We start from the raw sequence: 27652 nt of genomic DNA, 5'->3' as shown, positions 1-27652 counted from the left end.
ATTAGAACTGGTCTTGGTCATACTGAATGGTCAAAGAACAAAGCAGTTAATTAAAACTGGAGAGAAGAACAGGGCATGGAGGTGCAGCGACTTGAAACATTAACTTGGGAGTGGAGGAGAGATGACAGTTCACAGGGTAACTGTTTTTAAATTATTTATGCAAGTGTATTGACAGGTAAGGAAGTGATTTGTAAATAAAAACCTACTATGTCAGCATAGCGCCGTTTGTGTGTCAGAGATTTTGGTGGTATGCAATATTAGGAGGAGATTACCCTCTTTGCAGTTCTACTGCGCGTTAATATGCATTACCCTACAGGGGCACTGGATACAAAAGCCCTGTATTTTACACAAGATTTATTGGTGCTACAGTTATCTCACAATACATTAAGACACCGCTACTCAAACCAGCTTTGTATGCACTATAGGAAAATAACTCACCTTACTACAGTATTCCTCTGCTTGTTCTTTGAGCTTATTGTTTTCCTCCTTTACATTCTCCAACACAGGTTTCAACACTTCTCTTTCTTCAGATGTGCCTAATATCTCATTTTCAAGAATATGGAGTTTTTGTGCACCCTCAATGTTTTCTCCCTCCACAGATTTTACATGTTCACGAAGTAGCTCCAGCTCTGAAACTAGAGCCTTACAAGATGTTTGAAGTTCATCTCTTTCACCACGCAGCATTTCACATTCTTGCAGATTTTCTTTAAACAGTGATAACTTTAAAAAGGAAATCCAATGAGTTACTGTAAAGATCTACAGAGCTGCTCTATTTCTCTGTCGAGCATTTACAACAAGAAGGAAGGAGGAACAGGAGCAGGAGCATCTAACTTGGATGCATATGTGAAAGCATTTGTACCCATCCAGCATGCAACTATCAGCCTCATTTCCACAACCTACCCAGCAGTGCTGTCTCTAGGGTATCCTGATCAATGAAGAACTTTCTTACAGCACACTTAAGGGTCTTTATATTTAAAGGCCATGACACCCTCTTAGTACACCCTGCTCTGAATTTGAGGGGCAATTTATACATTCAAATATTTATATTACATAAAAAATGGGTATGGATATGTAGATGTTAAGTGGTACTATCTTATTTCGGTTGACCCGTATTTCATTTAATCAAATTTAGAAATTACTTTTCAAATTTTTAAAGTTGTTTCTATAATAGTTATTTATTACCACTTATGGTTCAGAACAGATAATAGCCATTACTCGAACTCTGAAAAAGTACAGAAGTATAAAACAAACCTTTTCCTGTTCACCAGCTGAATCGTGGTTTGGTGATAAAACGCCTCCAACACAATCTACAAGCTGTTGTCTTAAGCTATCAACCAGTTGCTTCTGCCCTCCCAGCTCTTCCTGAGCTGCTCTTAATTCATCTTGTGTTTCAATTGACTGTATAACACAATTCAGAAACAAGACAACCTTTTAAGTATTTACCATACACTGCAAATTATATCAGCATCTCTAAAAGACAGCAGCAGAGTTTTCTAACAGTCAAATCAATTTGCTCTGATTTGAAACTTGGAGAGCCCTGTCCTACTACATATCAGTATATATATTATTGTCAATATTATACCTTAAACACAGACCGTTGCAAACTGATATATACATAAAAGTACATTTAACCCAGATGCCCTTATATGTAAATATGTAAATGTAACTTAGCGTCTCCAATAGTTCTGTGATGTATGGGCTGGTAAAGGGCTTGCTAATTTATTTGTGTAGATGGGTTTTCCCTTACATAAGGGGGGGAAGAATGGCAGCTTTTACCTGCTCAATGTTTTCACTAAGGTCTTGTTTTAGGCTATCACGCTCTGCTTTCAGGTCTTCTAAGTTGGTCTGAAGATCATTCCTCTCCTTAGTAATGTTTTTCATCTCTTCTTGAAGTGATTGTTGTTTTTCTGTAACTTCCAGATTCTCCAGCTGCATCTTCTCTAAAGATAACTGTGATTCAGTTAGTTGTGCCTGCAGTTGTTCCATCTCTGAAACTAATTTAACCCATTTATCTTCCAAGTCTTGTTTTTCTTTTTGGAGATCAGACTTTCCAATACCTTGTGCTTGAAGACTTTGAACTTCAGAGGTCAACTATAAAAAAAAAAAAAATCCAATTAGTTGTTTTTTTTTTTTTGATAATGGAAAAAGTAAAATCTGTAAGAAATCCCTGCTGCTCGTTTAAGAGTCAAACAAAGAAACTATTCCTGTTACAAACAGTATTAAGGACCTAACATTCTACATTTCAACTTTTATGATATCATGGCCAACTCCCTTGTGTCAGAAGTTGATCAATTGTTGTAGATCAAGCTTAGAATACTTATCCATAGCTATCAAAACACATCATCATTTTAATCTGAATCAATAGATGCAAGGAATACTTACATCAATAACTTGTTCTTTAAGACTGTTTCTCTCAGTCTCTAGACACACCATAATGCTGGTCCTTTCTTTAGCAAGGGATATTAATTTGTGGTATTCATCAGTTTGTATGGGGTCTTGAGACTTCTCTTCAACTAATGTTGAGAGAGAAGGTGAAGAGTCTGAAAGAGAAGCAACTGAAAATGCAGCCTGCATTGCTTGAAGAAGGAAGTTTTTCTTATTAAGCAGTTGCTCCTTATCCATTTGACATTCTTCAAGTTCATGTTTTGTGGCAGCAAGCTACATAAAGAAAAAGGAATTATATGGAGCACAAAAATAAGAGCCTTAAGAAATATTATAAAATGTATCACTTGTAATATATTAATATATATCCTATACAGTTCTAGCTAACCTTGACTTCCAGTGTCTCCATAGTGCCTTTAAGGTTCTCTATTTCCCTTAAAAGGTCTTCAGCTTCTCTTTTGTTTTTGGTGGTCTCTTCAGTTGTACAGATAAACTTTTCATAAAGATCATCATGCATTTTCTTCATCTCCAAATACTGCTCTTCAGCTTGCTGCACTTTTGACTGTGTTTGTGTTACTTTATCTGTCAATTCTACTATCTGCCCAGATTGCTCCTGCAGGATAACCTCTTGTTTGCTTCTAGTAGACGAAGAAAGTTCTCCTTCATGCTTTAATAACATTATCTCATCAGAAGCCTTGCTGATCTAGAAAGTAGATGTTTAAGCATTTTTTAGAAAATAAATCCTTATTCTTTTTAATGGGCCATTAAAATTAAATTTGGCATAATTTTCTTTTAAAATTATAACCACTTTTTAATTAGGTCATTACTGGTTCACCCTGTACTTTTAGCCTTGCAGGCTGGCTGTCCATAGCCCTTTCAATAACCTACCATACCCATCATGTAGTGTTAAAATTCCCAGAATTCAGGATAGGGCATGATCTACCATCCCTATAGGGATATGCTCTGAAGCCAGTTCATGATCTGCACATTACTTTCCTGTAGCAAATATATTTGTGTAGGCAAAATGGTTATAGTGGCACTTTTTTTTTTTATAAAACAATTTGCAAAGTGACAAAATTTTCATTTTATTGATTGTAATAGTCACCTAAAAATTTGCTTATTGCCTTCCAGACAAAATCTAAACAACTGATATTGACATTTACTGGCCAGCCATTACTATCAACTTTAATGACTATACTGTGTTAATAAAAGTATCAGTTGGTACATCCATTATGTTATGAATGAGCTGCTGACATTTTCCAGATAGATTAAATTAGGGGGACTGCCATTTCTAAAATATACAGAATTCAAGAAGTGTAGGCATTAAAAGGATTATCACCACTTGCCCCCAGTGATGGCTGAATTTCCTTATGATACTTCTTGTATTGTGTAGTAGTACATGCAAAGTAAATAGGTCACTTGAGCTAAGCTCTTATGTAAATTCTCATACTAGCTCATTTTGTCTATGGTGCAATGCAAATAATGAAGCTGATATATAGCTTAGTTCCTGGTATACATCTTGCATATGGGAAGAAAATCTGAAGTGCAGAAATGTGGAATTTTCATGCACCAACCTGATCTTTTAAGAAATCAACTTCCTTTGGCAAAGATTTGTATTCTGATAAGCAAGTCACTTCATTCTCCAAAGCATTTTTTTCTTCCAGTGCTTTCTCAAGCTGCTTTGAGTACTCAGAAACTTTTTTCTCCAGCTCCACACGACAAAGCAAATCTAGGAAAGAAAAATAATTGTCCAACAGTCCATCATAGTTTAATGATCTTGCACTAACACTTATACCACACAGAGGTGGCTGTATGTATAGGGACTGATCTACAAACATATTGTCAGCTGTACATGTGCAAATACATCCATAACAATTAGCTACAAGTTAGGAAATGTACAAATTAGCACCAATGTTCATAAATGAGCACTAATTTGTTTAGAATAAGGCCAAACACCACTGCCATACCTATAAACACCTTGAAGTAACTATACCTATTGCAGTGAGAAGACATTTGTACTACTCTTCTAAATATGTATATAGGCAAATGTGTTCATTTATTAAAGGCCAGGTTATAAGGTCAGTCAAAAGTAAAATTGCTACAGTGGTTTCCATTTTCAAATCGCATTTCAAGATGTTAAGGATCAAATGCTACAAACCTTTGGGAACCTTGCCTGCCATTAGGCCATTCAAGTAGTTAATTTCATTAAAAGCACTTTGCAACTCTTTCTGCAAATCAGTTTGCATTTTTTTGTAGTTTGCTTTTTCAGTTTCCAGCTGCTTCTCAAACAAAGACGCCTCCTTTTCTTTTTGATTGTACCAGGCTGAGGTGTCCTCCTATGTATTGAAACATACTTTAGAAAACAGTCTCTTGGTAGAGAGAAAATCACTTTTTGTTTCAAAGGAGCAATGCTGGCAGCTTTGAACAAAGCATTTTCAGAGCACATTTTGCTTTCCAAGTATAAGAGGAAGTAAGGAGATACAGAAATAGCAATACCTTGAAGATGCTGCAAATTTTCAAATTAATGGTCATGTGGAGAAATGTTTTTGTACCCTTAATAATTAAAACTAAGTTCATGATAGCTCATCTTAACGCCATAAAAAATGCTGCAATTGAAATTCATTTAAAGAATAACTAAACCTTTAAAGTAAGTTAAATTGGTGTAAAAGTGACCATAGGGCTATTGTAAGAACCTCACATAGATTTTTTAAAGATTCCTGGTCAGTGCCGTTCAGTTTCCAACAGTAATCCAATTAGGGAACTTGTCAGAAGAAAGAAGACTGTTCTGTTGTTCCTCAGTTTAGAAAAGACATGAGAAAATTACCTAAGGTCTCTGATGTCTTTTCTCAACAGAAGAACATGTGATCAGTCTTCTTTCTCTGCTATAAATAAATAAAAAGTAAACATAAGGAAACTCTACTTTAAATGTTTACTTATCTTTAAATGCAACCCAGTCCCACAACTTGCATTTATTTGAGGTACCCCTAAGTCTTCACAAGATCGGATAACAGTGTTATATGAAGGGACTATCATCGCATTGCAAAAAACCTATAATAATTGAACTCTACAAGTACACAGTAAACGCAGGGTGCTTTACTGATGCTGCTTTTATGACACAAGATTAAAGCATTAAAAATCCTTAGGTATTGCTCACTGCTTGTGTTGTGATATTTTGTGTCAGTCTCTAAAAGAAGTCTAAAACAATCTGTCATTATGACAATTACAATAGACTATTACCTTAAAAACACGTATGTTCACAACTTTATGCTATAAACTGCAAGCTCCATAGGTAGTTGGCAGACTTTTTAGATCAATTTATCAAAAATCAGTTTACTTTCCCGAGAGGTAACAGCTGCCACGCAGTAAAATATTATGCACAATTTAGGATTAAGAAATTACTTTTCTGCCCTGAAAAGTTTTATTATAATGCGGAAAATAATTGTCTAATTACTTCTTCCGGCATGTGATTTCCACTGGGACGTAGGAAACAGTGGGCAAGATAAAAATGTGATGTTCAGTATAAGCCTAAATACTGTGGCTCATGGTGTTTTGATGGCTACTACAGCCAGAAACTTGGTGGGAGCATGCTTTGCATTAATGATGGAACAGCTGTAAGTTGCTTGGGACCCCACCCATGTAAACATTTTTTCTTGCCAAGTGAATCAAGCTTCCTTGTGTGAAAAATTAGCTTTGTTCAATATGACAATCTGTCCACCAGGGAATTTCTTTAGTGTCCATGAAGTGTGAGTGTATTCTCACCAGCAAAAACAATTTCAATAAGAAACAAACCTTATGCATCAGAAAAGTACTGGAAGATTTATGAAAATTACTGCTTAAATTATCAAGCGGTTTAAATAAATAAATTGAGCTATAAATAAATAAGCTATACCAAAAGCAGTTTTTTTACTAATCTGGGTCAGACTTGGCAGCATAATACATAGTTTCAAACCATATCTAGTTATATGCAGTACACACCATTTTCTCCTTCAGCTCTAGATTTTCACTTCTAAGGAAAGCACATTCCTTCTGAGCATCGCGAGTCACAGCTTCAGCATCACATAGAGACTGCTTTAGTTGAAAGACCTCTTCACAAAGTCTCTCACTATCACCCTGGAACCACATGAGAATATGGTAAAAAAAAAATCCCACTTTCAATATAACATCTGAATTTGAATGCTTCAGTTAGAACCCTATGGGGCACATTTAATAATCCACGAATCCGAATCCCGAATGGGAAAAAAAATCGGATTGGAAACGAAAATTTTGCGCGATTTTACAACTTTATCGTCACAACTTTATCGTATTTTGTGCGACTTTTTCATTGCCGTCGAGATTTTTTCGTATTGAACAATTGTAAACGGCGGAAAAACCAAATCCGATTTTTTCGCGACGGCGACAAAAAAGTCACAGGAAATATACGATAAAGTAACAGCGATGAAAAAAAATAGAGGAACATACGAAAAAGTCGCAAAAATACCGTTCATTACGAAAAAACGCGTTCGGACGCTTTCAGTCCATTTGTGGATTAGTAAATCTGCCCCTATGTGTTACAGAAACTGACCAGCAGTTTTATTAATGCAGTACGTTAAGCACAAATAAGTGCTGATTCATGACTTACCATGGAAACAGAGAGATCAAAATTTCGTACTTTTTTCTGCAAGTTATCTGTGTGTTTCCTTAATTCTGCGAGCTGCATTTCCTGCTCTTTTAGAAGTTTTGTTTTAGTGTCTAGATCTTCCTACAATTGGTAAAATACATGTTAAGATGTTTTTTTCCCCAAAATGACAAAAAAACAAACAAACAGATTATATACAAAGAAATTAAGGGACTTTATTAACTTTTGTTTAAATTTGTGATTACAAAATACTATTTTATACAGAAGTATATAGCTCAAGTAGCCCTCTTTTTCACATACTACTTACAGAATCAATAAAATCTGTTAAGAAGTAGCAGACACCAGAAGAGCTCACCTCTAGACTTTGATTGTACATCTCTGCATTCTCTACTAATTTCTTTAAATTGCCAATCTCATGGATTAGTTGTGCCTGAAATGCAATTAAGCAATATAGCAAGTAATATTAGCAAGCGTGATGATTGAACAGCCGTCACCAAGAATAGGGGGGAGGAGTGAAGGTAGGTGATCACAAAAGGAAGGGGTTAATGGATTTGGAATCCAACATAACAGAAAACCCTGACTTCCCAGTGCAACAAGAAACACATTTTTGACTTCAATACCTCAGAGTTAAAGGAACAGTAAAACCAAAAAAAAAAAACCCCCAAAAAAGCTAGGTAAGCTTCCTCTATCAAAAGAAACACAGGATTTCTTGTTTCTTTTTTTGTAAACATGATGTTCCAGTGTCTGACTTCCTCTCTCAGAAATAGCCCTAATTCCCAGGGCCAGAATCTGCCAGCTCTCCCCTCTCCTGCTCCCCCTCCCACCAGAATACTAAGAACTCCCTCCCTTAGGAATGTGTGATCTCAGCTATAACGGCTAGAGACTGCAGGAAGCTACCTAAAATGGCAGCTGCTATCTTAAGCAAATGGAGAAAGCTTCTAAAGCGGTTTATTCTGCAGAAACCATTAACATACCTGAGTAAACATATTGTTCTAGGTGGCACTAATGTGGCAAATCTATTGGCAGTAAAATGCCATAATGACTTTCCTTCTCCTTTCAGTTGGAAAAAGGAAATAGTAGATAAGCTCTGTAGGATACAATGGGTTTAGATTGCTGTGTCAGAACTACACTCCTTGAATTTTACAGAGCTTGTTTTCTGCTATCTAAAGCGTGTGATTCAGCCCTATTACAATGGCTGCCCCAGGACCACACAGCAGCTTATTTGTATACATTAAAGCACACACACCAGGTTTAACCAGTGCAGGGCACCAGTACATAATATTAAGTCCAAAAAAATGTTATTTTAAGATGTTACTGTTCTTTAAGCTAAGTTAACCCAATCTCATAAGCCAGCACCAACTACCAACAAATATCACAAGGCAGTGGTCATGCAATTCAACTGTTACTTTTTTTTTTTCAGTGCCAACACAATGTTAATTAGGGACAGAAAGTTCTGCTATGCTATATTACATTAGTTTTTTACATTTTTTCTATCTTCTATCCATAAACAGAGAAGCTGTAGGCCAACTTTCTAGAATAAATCCATTTTACCACTATACAGATGACTAATCCTTTTTTGGCTAAATACACACCCACCTGTGAAAAAAGACTGCATTTAAAGGAGACATATGATTAACAAAAAAAGGCAGTTATGAATAATATATGGTGTTGGTTTCACTTTGGGCTAAAAATTAATATCATAAAAATGTAAATCATGTAAAAATGGCCCATTTATTGGGGCTCCATATAGATCCTCACGGGTCTGTTTCAAATGAGGGGTAGGCGTGTCCTAAGGTTCCCTACCAGAAGCACAGTAGGAGGGGAGTAGTCAATCACAGCCTTGCAGTCACACACATAAAGACAGGTTTCAGTTCCCTATCAGGTCAGCCTAGCTGCTGATTGGTTCCTATCCTACAGTGCAGTGTGTTGCCGGCTCCCCTACACAGCCTAGGAAAGGAGGCAGCAGGAAGTGGAAAAGATGGGTGGCACTTGTAGGGTTTTTGGAGAAATTTTCAATAAATCAGCCCTAAACACTACTTCTATATTTAGACAAGTACAATATTGTTTTTTTTTTTTACACAATATGTCCCCTTTAAAAGCATTAATAAGAGGATACCAAATGATTTTAGAGAATCTCTCAAGAACAGTTTTGTTCTTAATAAACATCAATTTATTTATAAGCAACTTTATGCTATAAATTAAAAAGAAAAACAAAATCAGTGGTTTTGAAGTTAAATCTAAATATAACCACATTTAAATGCAGTGTTTGTTTATCCATTTCTGCTGGTCTTAAAGTCAAAAACAGCAATGCAAAAAGAAGCAGATACTGCTTTCAACTGGTTTAAAAAAAAATTAAACTGAATTGCAAATATTATTAGTGGAAAAAAACAAACAAACAAAAGCACATTTTTTGAGGCAGCCATCCCCTTAGAAATAAAGTTTCGTGTTTTAATGTATGCAGTATCTGTTGTGGCTTTCAAATACTTATTTGGTTTAAAAATCTTATACTTTGGTTTGATTTACCAATGTAGCACTTTTTAATTGTTGTTATTTTGAAAACAGGAAGATCATTTATTACTAACTTTTGAGCAGCCTTTGAAAGAAAGTCCTAGCTTGAACAAGTACATATAATTATATAAATGGAGACAAGACTATTGAGATAAAAAGAGCCCATTACTTTTATTGCTAGCATTATAACAGGTGTTCTTTTCTAAAAGCTATCAAATAGTACCTCATGTTCTTTTTGAGTTTCCTTCTCCAGTATTTCAAATTCATTGGTTTCTTGATTCTCTTTGAGAGAACGTTCCAGATCTGCAATTTCCCTTTTAAGAGTTTCATTCTCTAGAATAACACCGTCAAACTGATCTCGCATAAGTGCCAGTTCCTCCAAAGCATTTGCCTATATGGGTTCAAACATAAATCACAATAAACATGTTGATCTTTAAATCTAAAAGTAAAAAACTAAAGAGAAAATACTATTACCTTTTCTGCTATTAAAGCTTCACACAGTTGGACACTCTCCATGAAATCTTGCTCATGAGACTGATGTGAAAAAAAAAAAGGTACATGTCAGGAAAACTATTTCTAAACATTCTTCCAATATTGGGCACAGCATGCTGACTGTAGTGGGTGGCACTTCTGCCTTGCAGCGCTGGGGTCCTGAGTTCAAGCAGGGCATTATCTGTATGGAGTGTGATATTGACTTTAGACTGTAAGCTCCACTGGGGCAGGGGTTAAATAATGCATAATTCTCTGTGGAAAGGTGTCTGCGCTATATAAATAATGGGAAATAAAATAAATTTATATTACAGAAAAGTAGACAAATAAGTTTATGTGGCGCAGCATAGTATGTTTTAGCAGGGTTTTACTTTGCCTAACACTTATAGGAATTATGGAGGATAAGAAGAAAGACAAGATTAAAGTGGACCTAAAATCTACTAAACTATTAGGCTAGAAATGAGCTATTGCAAATCTGCTTATAAGTTTAATCTAATATGAGAGACCTCTTCTAAATGTATACTCTATACTTCTAGAATAAAAAGCATGTACTACCCACTGCCTTAAGGGTTATAATAATGTCTATTGCAAAATAAACAGCTATATGCAACTAATTACGATTTAGTCATGCAGCCGTTGCATGTTATTTTAAAGGTTGTGTTGATGAACATTCTAACCAAACAGCTTAGGTATAAGAGGTAGAAGTGGGCCCAAAGATTAAATTCTTTTCTTTGGGTCAAGCTACATGGATTAATCAAGCTAGCATAGATCACCCCTATAAAAAATGTGAACTAGTTGTTAGACTAATATAACTATATAGTTTCATTTGTGTAATATGCAACCGAATGAATCAGTAATGTAGCGTTTGTGTGTTTTAGAAGGATCACTTTTTTTAAACATGATCTGGCAATGCTTCACTCTATGAAGGAAACTCACATGCTGCATGGCGATTTCTTCCTTTAAACATAAATTTCATGGCTGCACAGAAAAACACTGCAGACTACAACGTGTCAGAGCTGAGTAGTAATTCGATTAGTAATTCCATGCAGAATAATTTTTAATATATTGAGCTGTAGGCATAATTATGTCCCTTAGCTAGCATTTATGTATTTCATGGTCTAGACTGAATCGGGAAAAGCTGATTCTGTCACCTACTACGCAAGCAACATAAATTCTGTCACTAGAAAGTAATAGGGTTAAAGCATTTAATCATTTTGGATAAAGGTTAGATTGGCTGGACGTAACCTCAATTTCATCTCTTTTTGATGTTTTCAGAAGATCCGTTAGTTTGGCAAAACATCCTAAAGCACAGTGTGCAGATGCTTTACCGTAGGGACCAGGGAGTAAGATGACCAAGAAATGAAAGATAGGTAGCTCCATTTCATAACATATGAAAACAAAATTCTTTAAAAAAACAGTAACTCACTTTTTGCGCATCATTCTCACTTTTCTTGCTAAGATTTTTAATAAATTCTTCTAAATCAGCAATCTTTTGTTCCAGCATTTTTTTGTGTTCTATGCACTCATCGTGGGAGCTGCTTAGACGTTTCCTATCAATAGAACTATCCTGTAGGCCACTGCTTGATGCATTGTAACCAGAGTCTCCAAGTACTGACATTTCTTTTCTCAGAACTTCCTTTTCAAAATCTACTTGGACTTCGGCATTAATGGAATGCTCTCGCAAGTCTGTAACCATCTCTAGATTTTTAGCTCTGTCCCTAAGCTGCCCTTCCAGTTCTGTTATCTTGAGCTCGAAGCTTTGTACAAGTTGTCTTTTTTCTTCCTCCTTTGACTGTAGTTGCTGTTGGAGGCTTGTGATCTCCTTTTCAAAAGAAGCTCTTCTGCATTCAGCCATTTCTTTAGAAGAATCATGGAACTGAACACTGTATGGAAAAGGATGTGTGTTAAAGGAGTTGTTTATCTTTAAGTTAACTTAGTACGAGAGAGTAATACTCTAAAACAAGTTGCAGTTGGTCTTCATTTGTTGTATTTTTTTTTTTTTTTTTTTTTATTATTTCCATTTTTGTTCAGCCCCTCTGCAGTTTTGAATTTCAGCAGCTATCTGGTTGCTAGGGTCCAAATTATCTTAGCAATTAGGGGGTGGTTTCGATGAGAAACTGGTATATAAACAGAGGACCTGAATTCTAAAATAAATTAGAAAAAAGTAACAATAAAATTATAGCCTCAAAGAGCAATAGTTCTTCTGGCTGCCAGGGTCAGTGAACCCCATTTGAAGAGTAAGAGAAAGGCAAATAATGCAAAAAAAACACACAGTTTAAAAAAACATTAATAATTATTTTTTAATTTTAATAATTAATTTGTATGGAATTAGTCTTGCATTCATCGCCATCTTGCATTATGAAGCTGATTAGAAGAAAACCTTAGAACTTCACCTTTACTTGTATTTAAAATAATGCAGTGGATCTAAAAATTACCCAAATTTTACATAGTGGAAGGATGGATTATTATTAAACAATTTGCTCATACAAAGGGGTCAATTAAAGGGCCATATAATGCCTGCAGGCTTGGCCAACAACTCCTGTTTAAACACCCTCTTGTTTAAGAGGCAAAGTGATCAATCAGTTTTTACATCAGATAACTATTAGGTGGTAAAAATTATTCTTCAAGCCATTACACAGATCTCTCTCAAATATCCTCATGATTAACATTATCTTAAAAGGTAGAAAATTATGAAAGCAGCTTCCAGGAAAGAAAATAGTAAAATATATCAGCATTTCAGTGAAATAATTAAATGTTATATGATTTAACAACTGTACTGTATCTTACAATATGTTAGCCCAAGTCAGTGATTCATTCTACCTTTCTGCACTACATCATCATTTAATTTCCACAGAGTTAACTATATATTTGTTGCTCTCATTAGGCGGTTAAGTAGTAGTACCTGTCAGAAATCCGTCCTTCAAAGTCCATCATTGATTGATGAAGTGATGCTTTTTCCCTACGAGTTACTTTACTGGCAAAATTCCATTCTGCATCTATTCCATTATTGTCAATCATGGAGATTGGGTCATCAAAATCAGAAAACTCTGTACAAACAGCTGAAGAGAAATAAATGAGCCAAGTTAGTGATCAATTTAAATAAAAGCTGGATCTGGTAAAGGATTTTGGATATTTGAGCAAACATATCATGTATATTTTATTAAATAAATGTAATGCATTATACGTACAGTCATCAATTTCAGGAAATGCGGGCAAGTCAGAGAACTTTGCCTTCTTGCTAAAATTGCCAGGTAACCTGGATGGCATATCAAAATCAGAAACACTGGAACCGTGTAAACTACTATGAATTTTTCCTGGTGCCCACGTAACTCTTCGTTTTCGTTTGACCTAAAAGGTAAGAAAGAGAAATAATTGTATTCAAAATGTGTATGTAAACATACATAAGTGCATTATTATATTCAGATATAAGCAAATGAGAATTTCCTCCCCAACATTCTTATTGACCAGATGTTAGCACTCATCTCTAGCTGATATAAAACGTGTGTGTTATAAGAAATATACAATTAACTCTGAAATATAGCAGACATCCTAGAACTGTGGAACAAATCACACAAATATATATTTGTTTGTATTTAAGGTTACCCTTTGGTCTTGCTGAGATTCTTGGGATGAAGCAACAACAATATTTGTCAAGTGCCATATTCTATCCTCTCTTTCTTTCTGTAGAAGTTTGATTTCAGCCAATAACTGTGAATGCTCTTCTTTAGCCATGGCTTGTGCTTTAATTTCAGATGACGTCTGAAAGAATAATGTAGAAACATTTGTTATTTGTTTTGGAAGCTAAACAGCAAAACATACCTTGGCTGACTGACTATTTGGGAGAGAGAGCACAGTGAAGCAGAGAGGGGGTCATGGAAGGCGTAGTTGACCGCGGGAATACGGTGGAGTTATTGGGACATTCAGCGCTGGGTTAAATCAGTGGCAGGAAGTGATGGGGTGTTCTCAAGTCACTGGGCTGTAACTATTTGTGAGATCTGGATGGAACATTATGCTGGTACCTCCTAAAAAGCATACCAAATGTTTGCAGGCCACTGACTAGCTAATCCTTGGATACTGGAAAATTGGAGGCAAATTGTTACAAGAGTGAATTAGCTGCATTTGCTAATGCCTTTTGATCTAGCTGAACAGTACATGTAACTTGAGGATACTATCTCCTCTTCTGCCCCAGCCCAATGTTTTTTTTTTTTTTAAACAAGGATAATACTGGGGTCATGTGAGGGTGGAGTTTGAGACCAGCGGAGGTGATCACAAAATAATTTTATTACTTCGGAAATGTATGATTTGAGTCCCTGTTTAAATCCCCCATGTTTATCTTTTTATTATTTTACCTATGAGAGAAGCAATTGAAAAATGTCTGTAAGAAACTGTCAATGCCAAAAACACAGATTGAGTTCTGTACATAAATGTATTAATGTTAGACAATCATAACATAAAGCATTAATGGAAGAAAGTTCATTATTTAAATAAATGCATTTACCCACCTCTAAATCCTCTAACTGTTTCTTTAATTCCAGGATTTCCTTTCTGTACCTTTTTAGCAATGCTTCATCATCCAGGACCTCATTAACATGGGGAGTATTTCTCATATGTTTGGCAGTACTTGCAAACTAAAAGAAGGTTTAATATATTAAATATAGATATTAAATTAGGTAGAACAAAAGAATACTTAACATCATTTGCTCTATGGGACAGGATCTTCATTACTACTTAACCAGTTTAAATGTATATAATACATATATTTGGAAAAGTTTGTTTTTCAGCTGTACTACTGTACAGAGCTTATTCAAGTAGTGCTATATTAAAATATATATACTTACATGCTAATGAAAAATAGAAACACTTAAGCCACAGCTATTCTAAGTACCTTTCTATTAAATGCCACATACTAAGTAATTTAACTTTAAGTTCCTTAAAATTCCACAAGTATAGTGGTTTTTGTTAAATTTCCATAAAAAAAAACAAAGAATATGAACATTTTGGAATTCATTAACGCGTTGGTTACACTTTTATCGGGAGTATCTTTTTGCCAGGTTTGATCTATCGGTTGCCACTGAGTCCTACGGAAGGCTTCCAAAGACAGACATGGAAGGCTTCAAAGCAAGAAAGGTTTTCGTGGCGTTTACGAACTTTACAACACGAAAATTTTGTGACTTTCAGAACACAATTGAGATATTTTCGCATAAACGATAAAAGCATTGTCGAGACATTTTAGAACATCAGAAATTATCGTGGTTACTTTAAATTTATACCATATCATGTTTTAAGCCCAGAAAAAACAAACAAAACAAAGAACAATAAAAAAAAAACAAAAAAAAACAGATTTTAGTATATGTGCCCCTAAGATCACCACCAGTGACCTCTGTCTAACTGCTCCCAGGCCAACTTCTGTAAAGGTTCTTTGGGGGGGAAAAAAAGTAGGATATGAACCACACCACAATTTCCTGCAAGTGGATTCTTGAGTTTACTTAAACAGGTACACCACGTATTGTAAACAAACTCACTATACAATATGATGTGGAGGAAAATATAAAAGTGGGACATACCATCACAACAGAACTGGAAGTGCTAATCTGGTTATTACTCCAATGGCCACAATAAACAACTAACATTATCTAACAAATGTATGTTTAAAATTATGGGGAAGAATAAGCCTGGGAAATCCTAAAGCAATTAAAATATTTTTAGTTAGAGGTCAATTTGCCGGGACAACTGCTTTGAACAGTCCAACACCATTCTGCTCCATGGGGTAGTGGAGCTCAACAGCTGCTCCCTGAATAGTTAATCCCATATGCAAACTGCAAGTGGGGATCAAGGAAATGTTCACATTTTATATTATTTGGCAATGATGGGTTAAGCTCAATAAAAAATACCCCTACACACACACAAAAAAAATAATGAATAATATTACCTGAAGTGTACTCAGAGTTTCATCAAAAGAAACTGGCGTTATTGTACAAATGATAACTGTTTTGGCATTTCCTCCCAATGAATTTTGAAGAATTCTGGTGAGTTTGCTGTCTCTGTAGTTTATAAAGCCACTAAAAATAAAAAAATAGAATATCAGTTTACCTTTTACTACTTTCTAAAACATTTAAAGGGGAAGGAAAGGTAAAAATCACTGGGTGGTGTTAAATGTTAGCTTTGCAAAGGGAAAGAAGCACACCAGTTGTGTCGGCAATGCCTTTAAATCATTTATTTGCAGAAATGAATTCATTTCTGCAAATAAATGATTTAAAGGCATTGCGGACACAACTGGTGTGCTTCTTTCCCTTTGCAAAGCTACATGGAGAAAAGGCTTGGGAGCGGCCGTGGAAGTTAAGCACCCTCTGAGAACATGTATGTAAGTGGTGTGCTGAAGATTTTTCTTTATGGTGTTAAATGTTAGTCATGGGGGGGAAGGGGTGCCTAATATTTTGGCACCCCCACAGTGACGTAACCTTTACTTCTCTTTTAAATTCAGTTTATTGTGATATCTGCCAATGTCACATGCTGGCAAGTATGTAGGGCCAAGATAATATTAACACCCTTTTCTTACTGTATAACATTGTAGAAGTGTTGATGTTTAAAATGGTATTTACCCAGCCTGGCCATCGCTAAGCTTCTTAATAACCTGGCCAAGGATAAACAAGCTGCGGTTGATGTTGCACCCTTCCTTAAGTCTCACACCTGAAATATATAGATATCTTGTTACAATTAACAGCTATGTGTTATTTGTACATGCAATTTCTTTTAAACACAATTATTTACCTTCAGCACCAGTTTGGCTTGCTCTTTCACTGCCAGCAAGATCTACCAGATTCTGTAAGAATATCAAATGTATGGGAGACACAGCATTATCTCTTTGTGTTTATTTTGGGTGAGCCACAAAAAGCCAGAACATACATTGTTTGATGCTTACATACATTGTTTTTTTAGGCTTTATGTGCTTTTTAAAATTAGCTATAATTACTTGAGGGAAAAGGTTCACCAATAAACCACTTACCAAGTGAGATACCATAACAGCTCCATCGCAGTTCTCTGAATTTGCAGAATCATTCCTGTCTCTGCTTTCAACAATCTATGAAATAGAAACAGCTCATTAATAGATCATTAATGTGTAATACATAAATTATGAAATTAGTTTTACAATATTTGGTAAAGAAAATCCATAGGGGAAAAATCAAGACTTACCATTCGAAATATTGTATGGGAACGGCTACTATGATCATTCATTTTAGTCTCTCCATAATGCCTGTTTTCTGTAGAAGGAAATTTTTCAGAATTACCTTTATGTATGCCAAACCATAAAAAATGAACTGTTCTTTGGTACAAACCAATAAATGAAATGTTTTGTTGACAAAGCACGGTACACTGCTAGCCAGCATGGGATAGGTTTTAGTAATTCAAGTTTAAATATGGCACAAAAAGACTGTTGATCGAGCTATTAAAATATTTTATTAGCTATGGCACAATGAATGGTTAACTTACTTTCACCCTTTTTGATCCACTGAATTACATGGTCAGGAACCATTACAAGTTCTTCTGTTAAGTCAGCAACATACACGTTTCTCTACAAACATAAACATGTAGAAGAAATTTAGTAAATTTGACAAATGGAAGTGAAGATTGTCCATGGAACTTATGTTTAGATATATATGCATGAAGTCTTTCAATTTTACATTTTTTTTTTCCTAATACAATTCCAGAATAGGATATTAAAAAGCTCTAATTAAATAATTAGCAGTTATCAAAGTATATGAGCAGCTAACCAAAAGCTAACCATTTCACTACTATTCTGATGTGATATCAAAATGTTACCAAAGGGAAAAAAAAAATTACATTGATATCCTCGCGAATTTCCAAGGGCTTCTTTTTTCTGTCATCACACAGGAGGTCTTTCACGGTTTCATTGTAAATTTCCATATAAGAAACTCTTAGAAGAAACTCTCTGTTGGGTATCTGATAGAAATAGTGAGGAATATATAGTAATAAGTGATAGTGTTGGATCAAAAAAAAAAAAAAAACACCTTTAAAACGGGTTGTTTACCTTTAAATTAACTTTTAATATAATGTAGATATTTATATTCTGTGGCTATTTGCAGTTTCCATTTTTTATGGTTTTTCAGATATTTAACTTTTGTTCAGCAGCTCTCCAGTTTGGAATTTCAGTAGCTATCTGGTTACTAGGGTCTCGTTTACTTTAGCAACCAGGCAGTGAGTTAAATGAAAGACTGGAATATGAATAGGAGAGGGGCTGAATAGTAAGATAAGTAATAAAAAATATCAATATTAATAAATAGATTTTGGCTGTTGGGGTCAGTGACCCCCATTTGAAAGCTGAAAAAATGTATAAGTGGAAGGCAAATAGTTTGAACACCATAAAAAAAATAAAGACCAACTGCAAAGTTGCTAGGAATAGGGCATTCTATAACATGCTAAAAGTTAATGTAAAGATGAGCCACCCCTTTAATTATATTATAAAGGGCTACTGCCCTCAAAATAAAAAGCATTTAATCATGCAAGAAACAAAATTGTTTACAAATATAGTAATTTTTGAGCACTGATATATGCATGGGGATATAGTTAGTATTAATATGGAAATCTCTACATTTCTGAAGCCAGAACAGAGCATTTCTATCTTGCTTTATGGCACGGATTATAAACAAACTTTGGATCAGTGGAAGGATCACAAGACACATGCTAGGAGAGATTACTAGCCTATTTGCTCTCCTATACACATCTGGACGCTTATCTTGAAGCTCAGTTAGGGTGGGATTTGGGGTGAAGAGAGCTCTTGCTGGCCAGCGCAAGCACATACAAACATACATTTAAGAAATCTGCAACTCTTTTGAAACTTCAAGATGAAGTTTGCAAAAGAAAAATCTAAAATTATAAATGGAAACATTTAAGTGACTAGAGCATCTGCTTTATAAAAAATATGCACTGACATATATCCAATATTTAAATTTAATTCGAATACAGCACTGATATTAACTTAGTTGCATTTAGGCACGGTTTTATGTTTACAGTGCAAGTTGAGGGAATGCATTAGAGGAATAGTAACACCAAAAATGAAAGTGTTTTAATGCAATGAAAATATAATGCAGTGTTGCTATTCACTAATAAAACTGGCGTGTTTACACCAGAATCATTACAAGAGTTATATAGTAGTGTATATAAGCTGCTGTGTAGCTGAGGGGGCAGACATTCCAAGGAGAAAAGACTCAGGATACATAGGAGATAAGCTCTGTAGCTTATACACAGCACTATTATTAATATAAACAGATCAGTTTTACCTGTGCATGGCAACGCTGCATTATATTTTCATTACCTTCATTTTTTGGGGTTACAATTGCTTTAAAAGGAAACAATGGCTACTACCATCCATTTGTCTACAATGGCCAATCTGCTTCAAAGTAAACAAGAGGTAGCTCCTTCATAATACAAACCATATACATACCTCCTGGATAATTTTAAACACTTCCTGTATGGCTTGGGGTATTATGCCCAAAGAATTTGGTGTTCCCATCATCGTGTAGGTCTTGCCTGAAGATGTCTGTCCATAAGCAAATATTGTGCCTGTAAGAAACATATGTTTTTTCACATAAAGCATTGAACTTACATTTATTACACACATGTATTTGTATGTGAAGTTACTATGAAAGTCTAGCAAACTAGAGTTAAAAAAAAAAAATTATAAAACTTACCATTATATCCCTGCAAAGCTGACTGTATGATAGGTACTGCTATTTCTTGGTAAACTTGACTTGTTGATTCGTGAGAATTAAATACACGATCTAGGGGGGGAAATGTCCAGCATTTAGATTGTATATGATTAAAAGGCATCCAAAACCCTTGAGCCTCAAAAATAATAATTTTAAGGTAAAACAAAAGCACTTTCAGAATAAAAGCAATGTATTGTTACATTTTCATATTAGCAGCACATTATTTGTTTGGTTAAAATCTTTATCACAAGATGAATGAACAGGTTTGTTTTTATAGTAGACAAACCAAAATGTTATAGTGCATGTACTGCCATGAACTGAATAGCTAACCTTGAATTGTACCTAAACAAAACAGCAAAGTTTATTGCACTGGAAAGAGACAAATTAATATTTAATAACCGATTCAACAAAAAAATTAGTCAAGACATGTAATAACTCATGCTTTGGGTTTCTGTACCAGCCCAAGGCCACCAAAGCCCTGTAGCAGTGAATCTCTGCCTCTGAAAATGCCCCAATTAGCTCTCGATCTTCTTTTCTGCTCATTCACAGCATATGTGCTGGGCTGCCACACTCATAGTATACAGTACATTTGCAATATAAGGTTTCTGACCAGATTCACATTTCATGGTAGATAGCAACCACTGCATTCTGCATCAGAATGAATCATTAGTCCTGTACCTTCTGTTACTCAGACAAATGTACCTTACTTTCTGCTTAAGTTTTGCTAAATTTAAACAACCCTAAACTTGGCTTCACAACAGCAATGCAGAGCATAAGGAATGCTAATGGAATGCAAAAGATGGCTGAACAATCAAAGGTAGAGAGCAGCTAAAGATAACTCTGACGGTATGAAACATTATTCTCACAGGACTTGCTATATAAACTGACAGTTCTTACTGTACTGCCATGAAGGATCACAGGGCATTTTAGAAAATGGTGTCACTGGCAGAACTATACCCTGGCCTGGAGTTTACAGTTAGAAATTGTAATGACAATTACCAGCGATTTACACCTGTCCTTTTTACAAATATATATATATAATCAACATATGAAAGTACCAATTAGTATAAGTAACCTACTAATTTTTCAAATATATTACCAACAGTGTTAATTCAGTAAATCCTATCCATGTTGCTTTGTTTTTAAAATGCTTTGTTAAAATGTAAAGGGCACTTGTCAGAGTGGCCATACTGGGGCACAAGAATGCACATAATTAGAAAGTGTCCTAGTATACTCACTGGGGCTGATTTACTAATCCACAAATCCGAATGAGAAAAATTCGGATGGAAAACGAACATTTTGAGACTTTCGTATTTTTTGCGCTTTTTTCGTCGCCATTACAACTTTTTCGTAAATTGTCGCGACTTTTTCGTAACCGGTACAATTTGCGTGAATTGTGGCGTCTTTTTCATAGCCATTACAAGTTTAGTGAATTGTCGCGACTTTTTCATAGCCATTACTACTTTCGCGAATTGTTGCGACTTTTTCGTATTGCGCTCGGAAAATTCGCGACAATTCACAAAAAAGTCGCAAAATACCGATCATTACGAAAAAAACGCATTCGGACGCTTTTCGGACGTTCGTGGATTAGTAAATGTGCCCCACTGTGTACTTGTGTCTGAAGTGGCACATATAAGAATTAATACTGGTTCAAAATTTTAGACCTCCTCACCAGAGTTATGGCACACAGTACCAGGATACCCAAAACTATGCCTCCCGAGTATTACCACATCACTTGATTTTTCTCCACACAACACTCTTATTCTCCATAAAGTACTGTATCCAGAACAATAGGTAACACTGTGAGATATATATAAATATAACAGTGATAACACACCTCTTCCCCCATTAGCACAATGACAAAACCGTGCTGCAGTCCTCTACAAAGCTTAAAAAAAATCCTGCTTTGAGGCCAAAACCCAAAGCTTTAAGACATTTTGGAAAATGATTTACTTACTTTATTGTTTTTTCCTTTACATTCAAGTAGAGGTTTTAGTTGTCCTTTAAAGGAACATTAGAATGCCATATTACAAAAAAAAAAAACTGTATTCAAGGTATAACATTTAGCCATATTTAAAGCAGATTCAGCATTTGACAGACATTCCAATATGCTGTTAAATTATCCAAATGGCTGACCACAAGCTATTAGTCCCCAACACCCTCACAGCAAAAAAGATCCCCTCCCTCATTCAACAGGGCTGACAATTTCCTAGATTTGCCGATAACAAAACAAGGACACATTGTGTTAGTAGCATTAAGAAGTAGTGAGAAAGTTAGCACTTGCTTACCAAAACTGAAAGATTTTGTCCCATCAACCTGGGAAATGGTGTTGCTTCCAGCCTTCCATAGCAGGGTGGATTGATCCCCTTGCTCTCTGCAGACAACAAAATAAGTATCAGGCCTCTCTCAAATATTTCTTACAAAGCAACATACACCCGCAGCACCACCTAGTTACCTCTGTATAAGCGGCCGGACCCTCACACACACTTTCACTGCGTCTTCCTCGGACATTTTGAGTCCGATAAGTGCAGAAATCGGTACCGACACCGCTCCCTGTCTCTGTCACTTAGTCCCTTTTGGCGGCGGTTCAAGTCTGTCCTATAACCAGTTTGAATTTCCCTCGCCCGACATGCCGATTGGACCTTCTCGCCTGGAGACACGCCCCCACTCAGAGCAAAAGCTAATGGGCGCTCATTTGTTGGCTGGCGTTCGGAAAACGTCACTTCCTTTGCGAGAGAAGCTAGTTTCTTTCCTTTGTACGGACTCTTGCGAGGGACAATTCTTGCGCTCTTTACAGTGGATATTGTTCAGAAGATAGTAGTTGAAGGCGTGGGAGAGTAGTAGTCGGGGTGCAGATTTCTTTTGTGCTGTTTTTAATGTGGCTTGTGTTAGTAGGAAGAAGCCTGAAAGTAATGCATGCGTCATGCGGCCGTTCATACCTATATTCTGATAGAAAAAGCGGCCCTTTAGACGCATGGACTGGCCTGTACGTGCGTGGCGGTAACAACTCATAACATTATGTGTGATCAAATGGATCAAAAACATTGAAGATTATTGCTTCCTGTAGCTGAGCGCGGGTCCGTCTGTTATGGCGATGCGTGATTAGGCGCAGATTAATAATAAGCTCTAATGAAGGGCCCTCTATGTCCTGTATAGATTCGTTTTTTGTTTTTTTACAAGAGATTTGTATGTTTAACATAGACATCCATCTCTTGGGCAGTGCTGCAATAGTATATAAGAATTTAAAGAAGCAAAGGTAAAAATCACTAGGGGGTGCCACCCCTCCCCCCAGTGACTTTAATTGCTAACCTTGCCTGGGGTAGTTGCGAGTGTTTCCTCTTCCACCTGAATCTACTGCGCATATGCCAGCCCCTGGAGTGAAAAAGCCAAAGTTTTTGTTAAAGTTCAGCTTTTCACTCTACTGTGCAAGCAGGCGAAGACAGAAGCAGCCCCCAGTGACTTTCTCCTTTAAAGGTGTGCATTCATGATATTTTAATTATTGGTATGAAATTACTGAATAAAAGAGGGTAATTAAGCAAGTAAATTGGAAGTCTACGTTATGAAGAAAGACTGGCCAAGTGTGATTGTTAATGCTGGAAAAGAAGCACTTAATGATATATAAGGAAACCATATAATTCCTCTCTAATGCTTTAACTGTAGGTCCCTGTGGTAGACACAAGGGCATCCATTCCGTTTAGAAGAAAGGAGGTAGCATCTTTATATTCAGAAAGGGTTTTTAAATGTTAGAACTGTGGAATTTGTGAACATGCGGGGGGAGTTAATCTCAGGCTAATGCCACACGAGGCGTAGGGCTGAAATTTTCGGCAAGCGGATAAACGCTTGCCGAAAATTCAGCCCTACGCCTCCTACTTGTGCCTGCACCCGAGCGTATCCCATTCATTCAGGTGCAGGCACAAGTAGCAGGCGTAGGGCTGATTTTTCGGCAAGCGGTTTTCCACTTGCCGAAAAAAATCAGCCCTATGCCGCGTGTGGCATCAGCCTCAGTAATGATACCGTTTAAAGCTTACCAAAGGTATGCTGTCAGACAGGTGGGCCACACAAGGGAGGAGCTATGGGCTGGATGTAGCCTGGGGGTCACCAGTTGGATAGCACCAGTCTATAACGGCAACCCCTTTACCCCTACCTGTGCCTGCACCCAAATGAATTGAATACGCTCTGATGCAGGCACATGTAGCCAATATCCACATAAAAATGCGAGAAAATTTGTTTTTAGGCAGATATCACCTACATGTGCCTACATCTAAGCGTATTCAATTCATTTGGGTGCAGGTACAGGTAGGCGGATATTTTAGCGTATGGAGCGTATTCTCGGCAAATGTTTTATTCGGTTGCCGAAAATATGCACCATAAACTTTGTGCTACAGCCCCTTCAAAGAGCCCTTATACACAGGCAATTGAATGTGGGGAAATAACCCATGTGCCATCAGTCTAAATGCCATAAATCTTTTGCAGAACAACACAACAACCAACTGCAAAGCAACTGCTTTTGCCTCATAACTCAGGCTTACTATGTATGTTTGTATGTATGTATGTATAACTTTATTTATAAAGTGCCACAAGGGTACGCAGCACTGTACAATCTTACAAAATAGAAAATTACACACAGGGAGGACAAGTGTTATAACATAAATAAATATATATATAAATGCACAAAAGTGATTAAGTGCCATGTGGTATGAGACAGTAGGAAGGAGGTCCCTACGCCGTAGAGCTTACAATTTAAGTGGCTGGGTAACATACAGGCACAAATTGGAAGAGTGCACCAGGTAATTTCGCATATGTCCACAAACACACCCAGTGGGAACTTAAAAGGACCGCCTCCTGGTATGAAAAAGGAGACAAATGCGGCAAACTATTGGCCATTCTCGCTAGGGAACCCACCCAAATGACATCCATTCCCAAGCTGATCACCACAAGCGGCCAAGAAATACATACACAGAATCTAATTAAAACTGAATTTGTCACCTTCTATACTACACTCTATAAGTCCAAGACAAACTACCCACCTGAGACATTGCTCCAGTATCTAAATGAGACACCAATAAGTCACCAATAAACAGAGAGATCACACTAGAGGAGATCACAGAGGCTATAGACAGTTTCCCTAATGGGAAGTCCCCCGGCCCAGACAGGCTCCCAATAGAGTGGTACAAATCAAACAAGGACACCATTGCACCACAACTCTAATTTATTTAATAAGATCACACAGGGAGCCCACCTCCCTGAAAGTGCTAAATTAGCCACCATCTCCCTAATTCTTAAACCCAGGAAACCCCCGGAGAGGTGTGAGTCATACAGGCCTATCTCACTGCTAAACTCTGATGTTAAAATATTAGCTAAAGTCCTAGCCAATAGGCTAAAACAGGTAATAGAACTCCTAATACACCCCGACCAAACTGGTTTCATACCCAGTAGAGCTACAGATATCAACATCAGGCGCCTGTTTACCAACATTTGGGCCAAACATGAGGACAATGGTGAGAGGGTAGTGGTAGCCTTCGATACCGAAAAGGCATTCGATACAGTGGAATGGCCCTACCTTTGGACCCTACTTGCAAAATACTGGCTGGGACCCCAGTTTATCACATGGGTAAGGGCCCTATATGACTTGCCAACCGCCAGGATCTTAATTAACACTGAATTGTCCCAGGTATTCCCCGTGGAGTGGGGAACCGGTCAGGGGTGCCCACGCTCGCCATTCCTGTTTGCACTGGCCATAGAGCCTCTAGCCATAAGAATCCGCAATAACCCCAATATACGAGGTCTTAAGCTACAAAGAGTGGAGGAGAAAATCTCGCTTTACGCGGATGATATGTTGATATATCTGGCCAACCCCAAACAGCCCTGTCAGGCCTCAGGGTCAATTAGTCAAACTCCCTCGTGTTCCCCATAGATAAAGAATGTGTAAGAGATCCGCAGCACGGACCCCAACTACAATGGGTCACCTCCTTTACCTGTTTAGGTATAGTAATACACAGAGACCCAGCACAATTCACAGAGCTAAACTTAACCCCTGTCCTCAAGTCCTTTAGGACTAAATTGCACCACTGGGCCAGCCTACCACTCTCCCTGCCGGGCCGTATCAACATACTGAAGATGATTTGGCTACCCAAATTTCTGTATATATTTCATAATTCCCCAATATTCCCTACCAAAAAATGGTTCAGGGGAATTGATGTATGTGTAAGAGAGTTCATATGGGCAGGGGAACGGCCAAGAATAAAGATGCAAATGCTACAATCCCCAGTTAAGAAAGGTGGACTGGCCCTTCCCAACTTTCTGTCATATTTTTACACAAGCCAATTGGTATATGCATGGTGGTGGCTCAACCCAGACCCCAACAACCAGGCCACAGTGTTGGAAGCTGCGGTAACCTCCTCATTTGAGGAGCTGGCAAACCAGTTATACAGAGGGTTATCACCAATCTACCCTTCAACCCCCCCATGAAAACAGTAACCCATGTCTTTGCTAGAACAGTAGGACTTCCCCACCAAAAAGCAGGCAACTGGTCCAAGTGGACACCACTGTGGGGTAATAACTCCCTTATACAATTTAAGTCCTTTCCAGACGCCAATCTCTGGGCGGCTGCAGGAGTGAAACATCTGAACGACGTGGTTGAACAAGGGGTAGTTAAGCAATTTGCCAAACTAAAGGAGGAATTTGGTCTCCAAAACCGTATGCTTTTTAGGTATTTCCAATTGAAACACGCATACCAGGTACAATTTCCCAGGGAACCCCCTACCATAGCAGAAAGCACCCTAGAACGATATCTCCATAGATCGGATCTGTCAAAACCACTTAGCTGGTTTTATGCTATCCTGCTGCAAAGCAACTTCGATCCAGTAAGCCACATTAAATTAAAATAGGCCCAGGATCTCCCCCAGCTGGATAATGAAACCTGGGAAGACTTACTAGAACAAATACCTGAAATCAACATAGCCATAAGAGACCGCTACATACATGTTAAATTTCTTAATAGAGTGTACTTAACCCCCCACAGGCTGGCGCAAATGTACAAGGCTACCCAGATGTGTGTATAAAGTGCAGTTTAGACCAGGGCAACTATTTACATGTGTTCTGGAACTGTCCTAAAATTCAACAGTTTTGGAATCCGATACTTACATATGCTAGCTCAACACTAGGACTTCCAAACATCCGGACACCTACATTCTGCCTATTGGGCCACACTGAAGGACTTACCTTATCATCCAGTGACAGACTATGTCTGCAACAACTCCTACACTATGCTAGGAAAGCCATACTACTGACCTGGAAAGCCACAGAGCCACCTACCCTGGGATTTTGGACCAAGCCGGTGGATGATACTTTGCCACGACAAAAACTCACTTACCTTGCCCGAGGATGTCCAGCCAAATTTGAGAAGATCTGGAGCCGTTGGCTAGCAGACCCACGACGAAACAGTATGACAGTTCAAGACACTTAACTGAGCAACTAAGGAACTTTAGCAAAGCAGTCATGTAACAAAACCCTAGGCTGTAGTTGAAAAATTGACGCCCACCACCACCCCCTTTCTACCCCCTTCTACCTTTTCCCACCCCAATTTTATTTTTTTGTTTGTGTGTTAAAAACTAATAAAGAAAATCTTACAAAAAAAAAGAGTGCACCAGGTATGGGCATTTGCCCAGGACTAGGCAAAAAGTGTTTTAGTGCTCCAGAAGGTAACAGCTGAGCTTTTTCTTACAGAGAGTGGGTGAGTGTTCCATACAGAGGGATAGAGTTCCAGAGGTAAGGAGCAGCAAGATAGAAATGTTTAAGACCAGAGAGCGCAGTGGGTTTGGATGATGTAAAAAGACAGAGGCTCTGAGAGGAGCGGAGGAGACAACCAGGAACATGCAGGGAGACCAGTGAAGAAATGTAGTGAGGAGCAGAGGAGTGAAGGGCTTTGAATGTT

The 27652-nt window shown here is 37.2% G+C and overlaps 1 protein-coding gene across 1 annotated transcript in view; it reads right to left on the bottom strand.

Moving 5' to 3' along the window:
* cenpe (centromere protein E) overlaps nucleotides 1-22401 on the bottom strand; it is a 42482-nt gene extending 20081 nt beyond the window's left edge. Inside the window, exons 1-28 of the mRNA XM_004911090.4 lie at nucleotides 22175-22401; nucleotides 22008-22093; nucleotides 19702-19791; nucleotides 19455-19573; nucleotides 17834-17953; nucleotides 17483-17564; nucleotides 17186-17253; nucleotides 16998-17072; nucleotides 16763-16814; nucleotides 16594-16681; nucleotides 15924-16053; nucleotides 14497-14622; nucleotides 13598-13753; nucleotides 13183-13342; nucleotides 12897-13053; nucleotides 11421-11877; nucleotides 9980-10039; nucleotides 9729-9896; nucleotides 7353-7427; nucleotides 7001-7120; nucleotides 6358-6492; nucleotides 4541-4718; nucleotides 3957-4111; nucleotides 2771-3085; nucleotides 2383-2658; nucleotides 1777-2091; nucleotides 1252-1398; nucleotides 439-720 (exon numbers count right to left, since the gene is read on the bottom strand). Coding sequence (XP_004911147.2) covers nucleotides 439-720; nucleotides 1252-1398; nucleotides 1777-2091; nucleotides 2383-2658; nucleotides 2771-3085; nucleotides 3957-4111; nucleotides 4541-4718; nucleotides 6358-6492; nucleotides 7001-7120; nucleotides 7353-7427; nucleotides 9729-9896; nucleotides 9980-10039; nucleotides 11421-11877; nucleotides 12897-13053; nucleotides 13183-13342; nucleotides 13598-13753; nucleotides 14497-14622; nucleotides 15924-16053; nucleotides 16594-16681; nucleotides 16763-16814; nucleotides 16998-17072; nucleotides 17186-17253; nucleotides 17483-17564; nucleotides 17834-17953; nucleotides 19455-19573; nucleotides 19702-19791; nucleotides 22008-22093; nucleotides 22175-22230 — 4248 coding nt within the window. The 5' untranslated portion in view covers nucleotides 22231-22401. The remainder of the gene's footprint in view (nucleotides 1-438; nucleotides 721-1251; nucleotides 1399-1776; nucleotides 2092-2382; nucleotides 2659-2770; nucleotides 3086-3956; nucleotides 4112-4540; nucleotides 4719-6357; nucleotides 6493-7000; nucleotides 7121-7352; nucleotides 7428-9728; nucleotides 9897-9979; nucleotides 10040-11420; nucleotides 11878-12896; nucleotides 13054-13182; nucleotides 13343-13597; nucleotides 13754-14496; nucleotides 14623-15923; nucleotides 16054-16593; nucleotides 16682-16762; nucleotides 16815-16997; nucleotides 17073-17185; nucleotides 17254-17482; nucleotides 17565-17833; nucleotides 17954-19454; nucleotides 19574-19701; nucleotides 19792-22007; nucleotides 22094-22174) is intronic.
* Nucleotides 22402-27652: the final 5251 nt, after the last annotated feature.

The sequence above is a fragment of the Xenopus tropicalis genome, chromosome 1 (assembly GCF_000004195.4).
Source record: "Xenopus tropicalis strain Nigerian chromosome 1, UCB_Xtro_10.0, whole genome shotgun sequence".
In the NCBI taxonomy this organism is placed as follows: Eukaryota; Metazoa; Chordata; class Amphibia; order Anura; family Pipidae; genus Xenopus; species Xenopus tropicalis.
The sequence above is the reverse complement of the archived record's forward strand: the minus strand, read 5'-3'. Positions and strand labels throughout refer to the sequence as shown.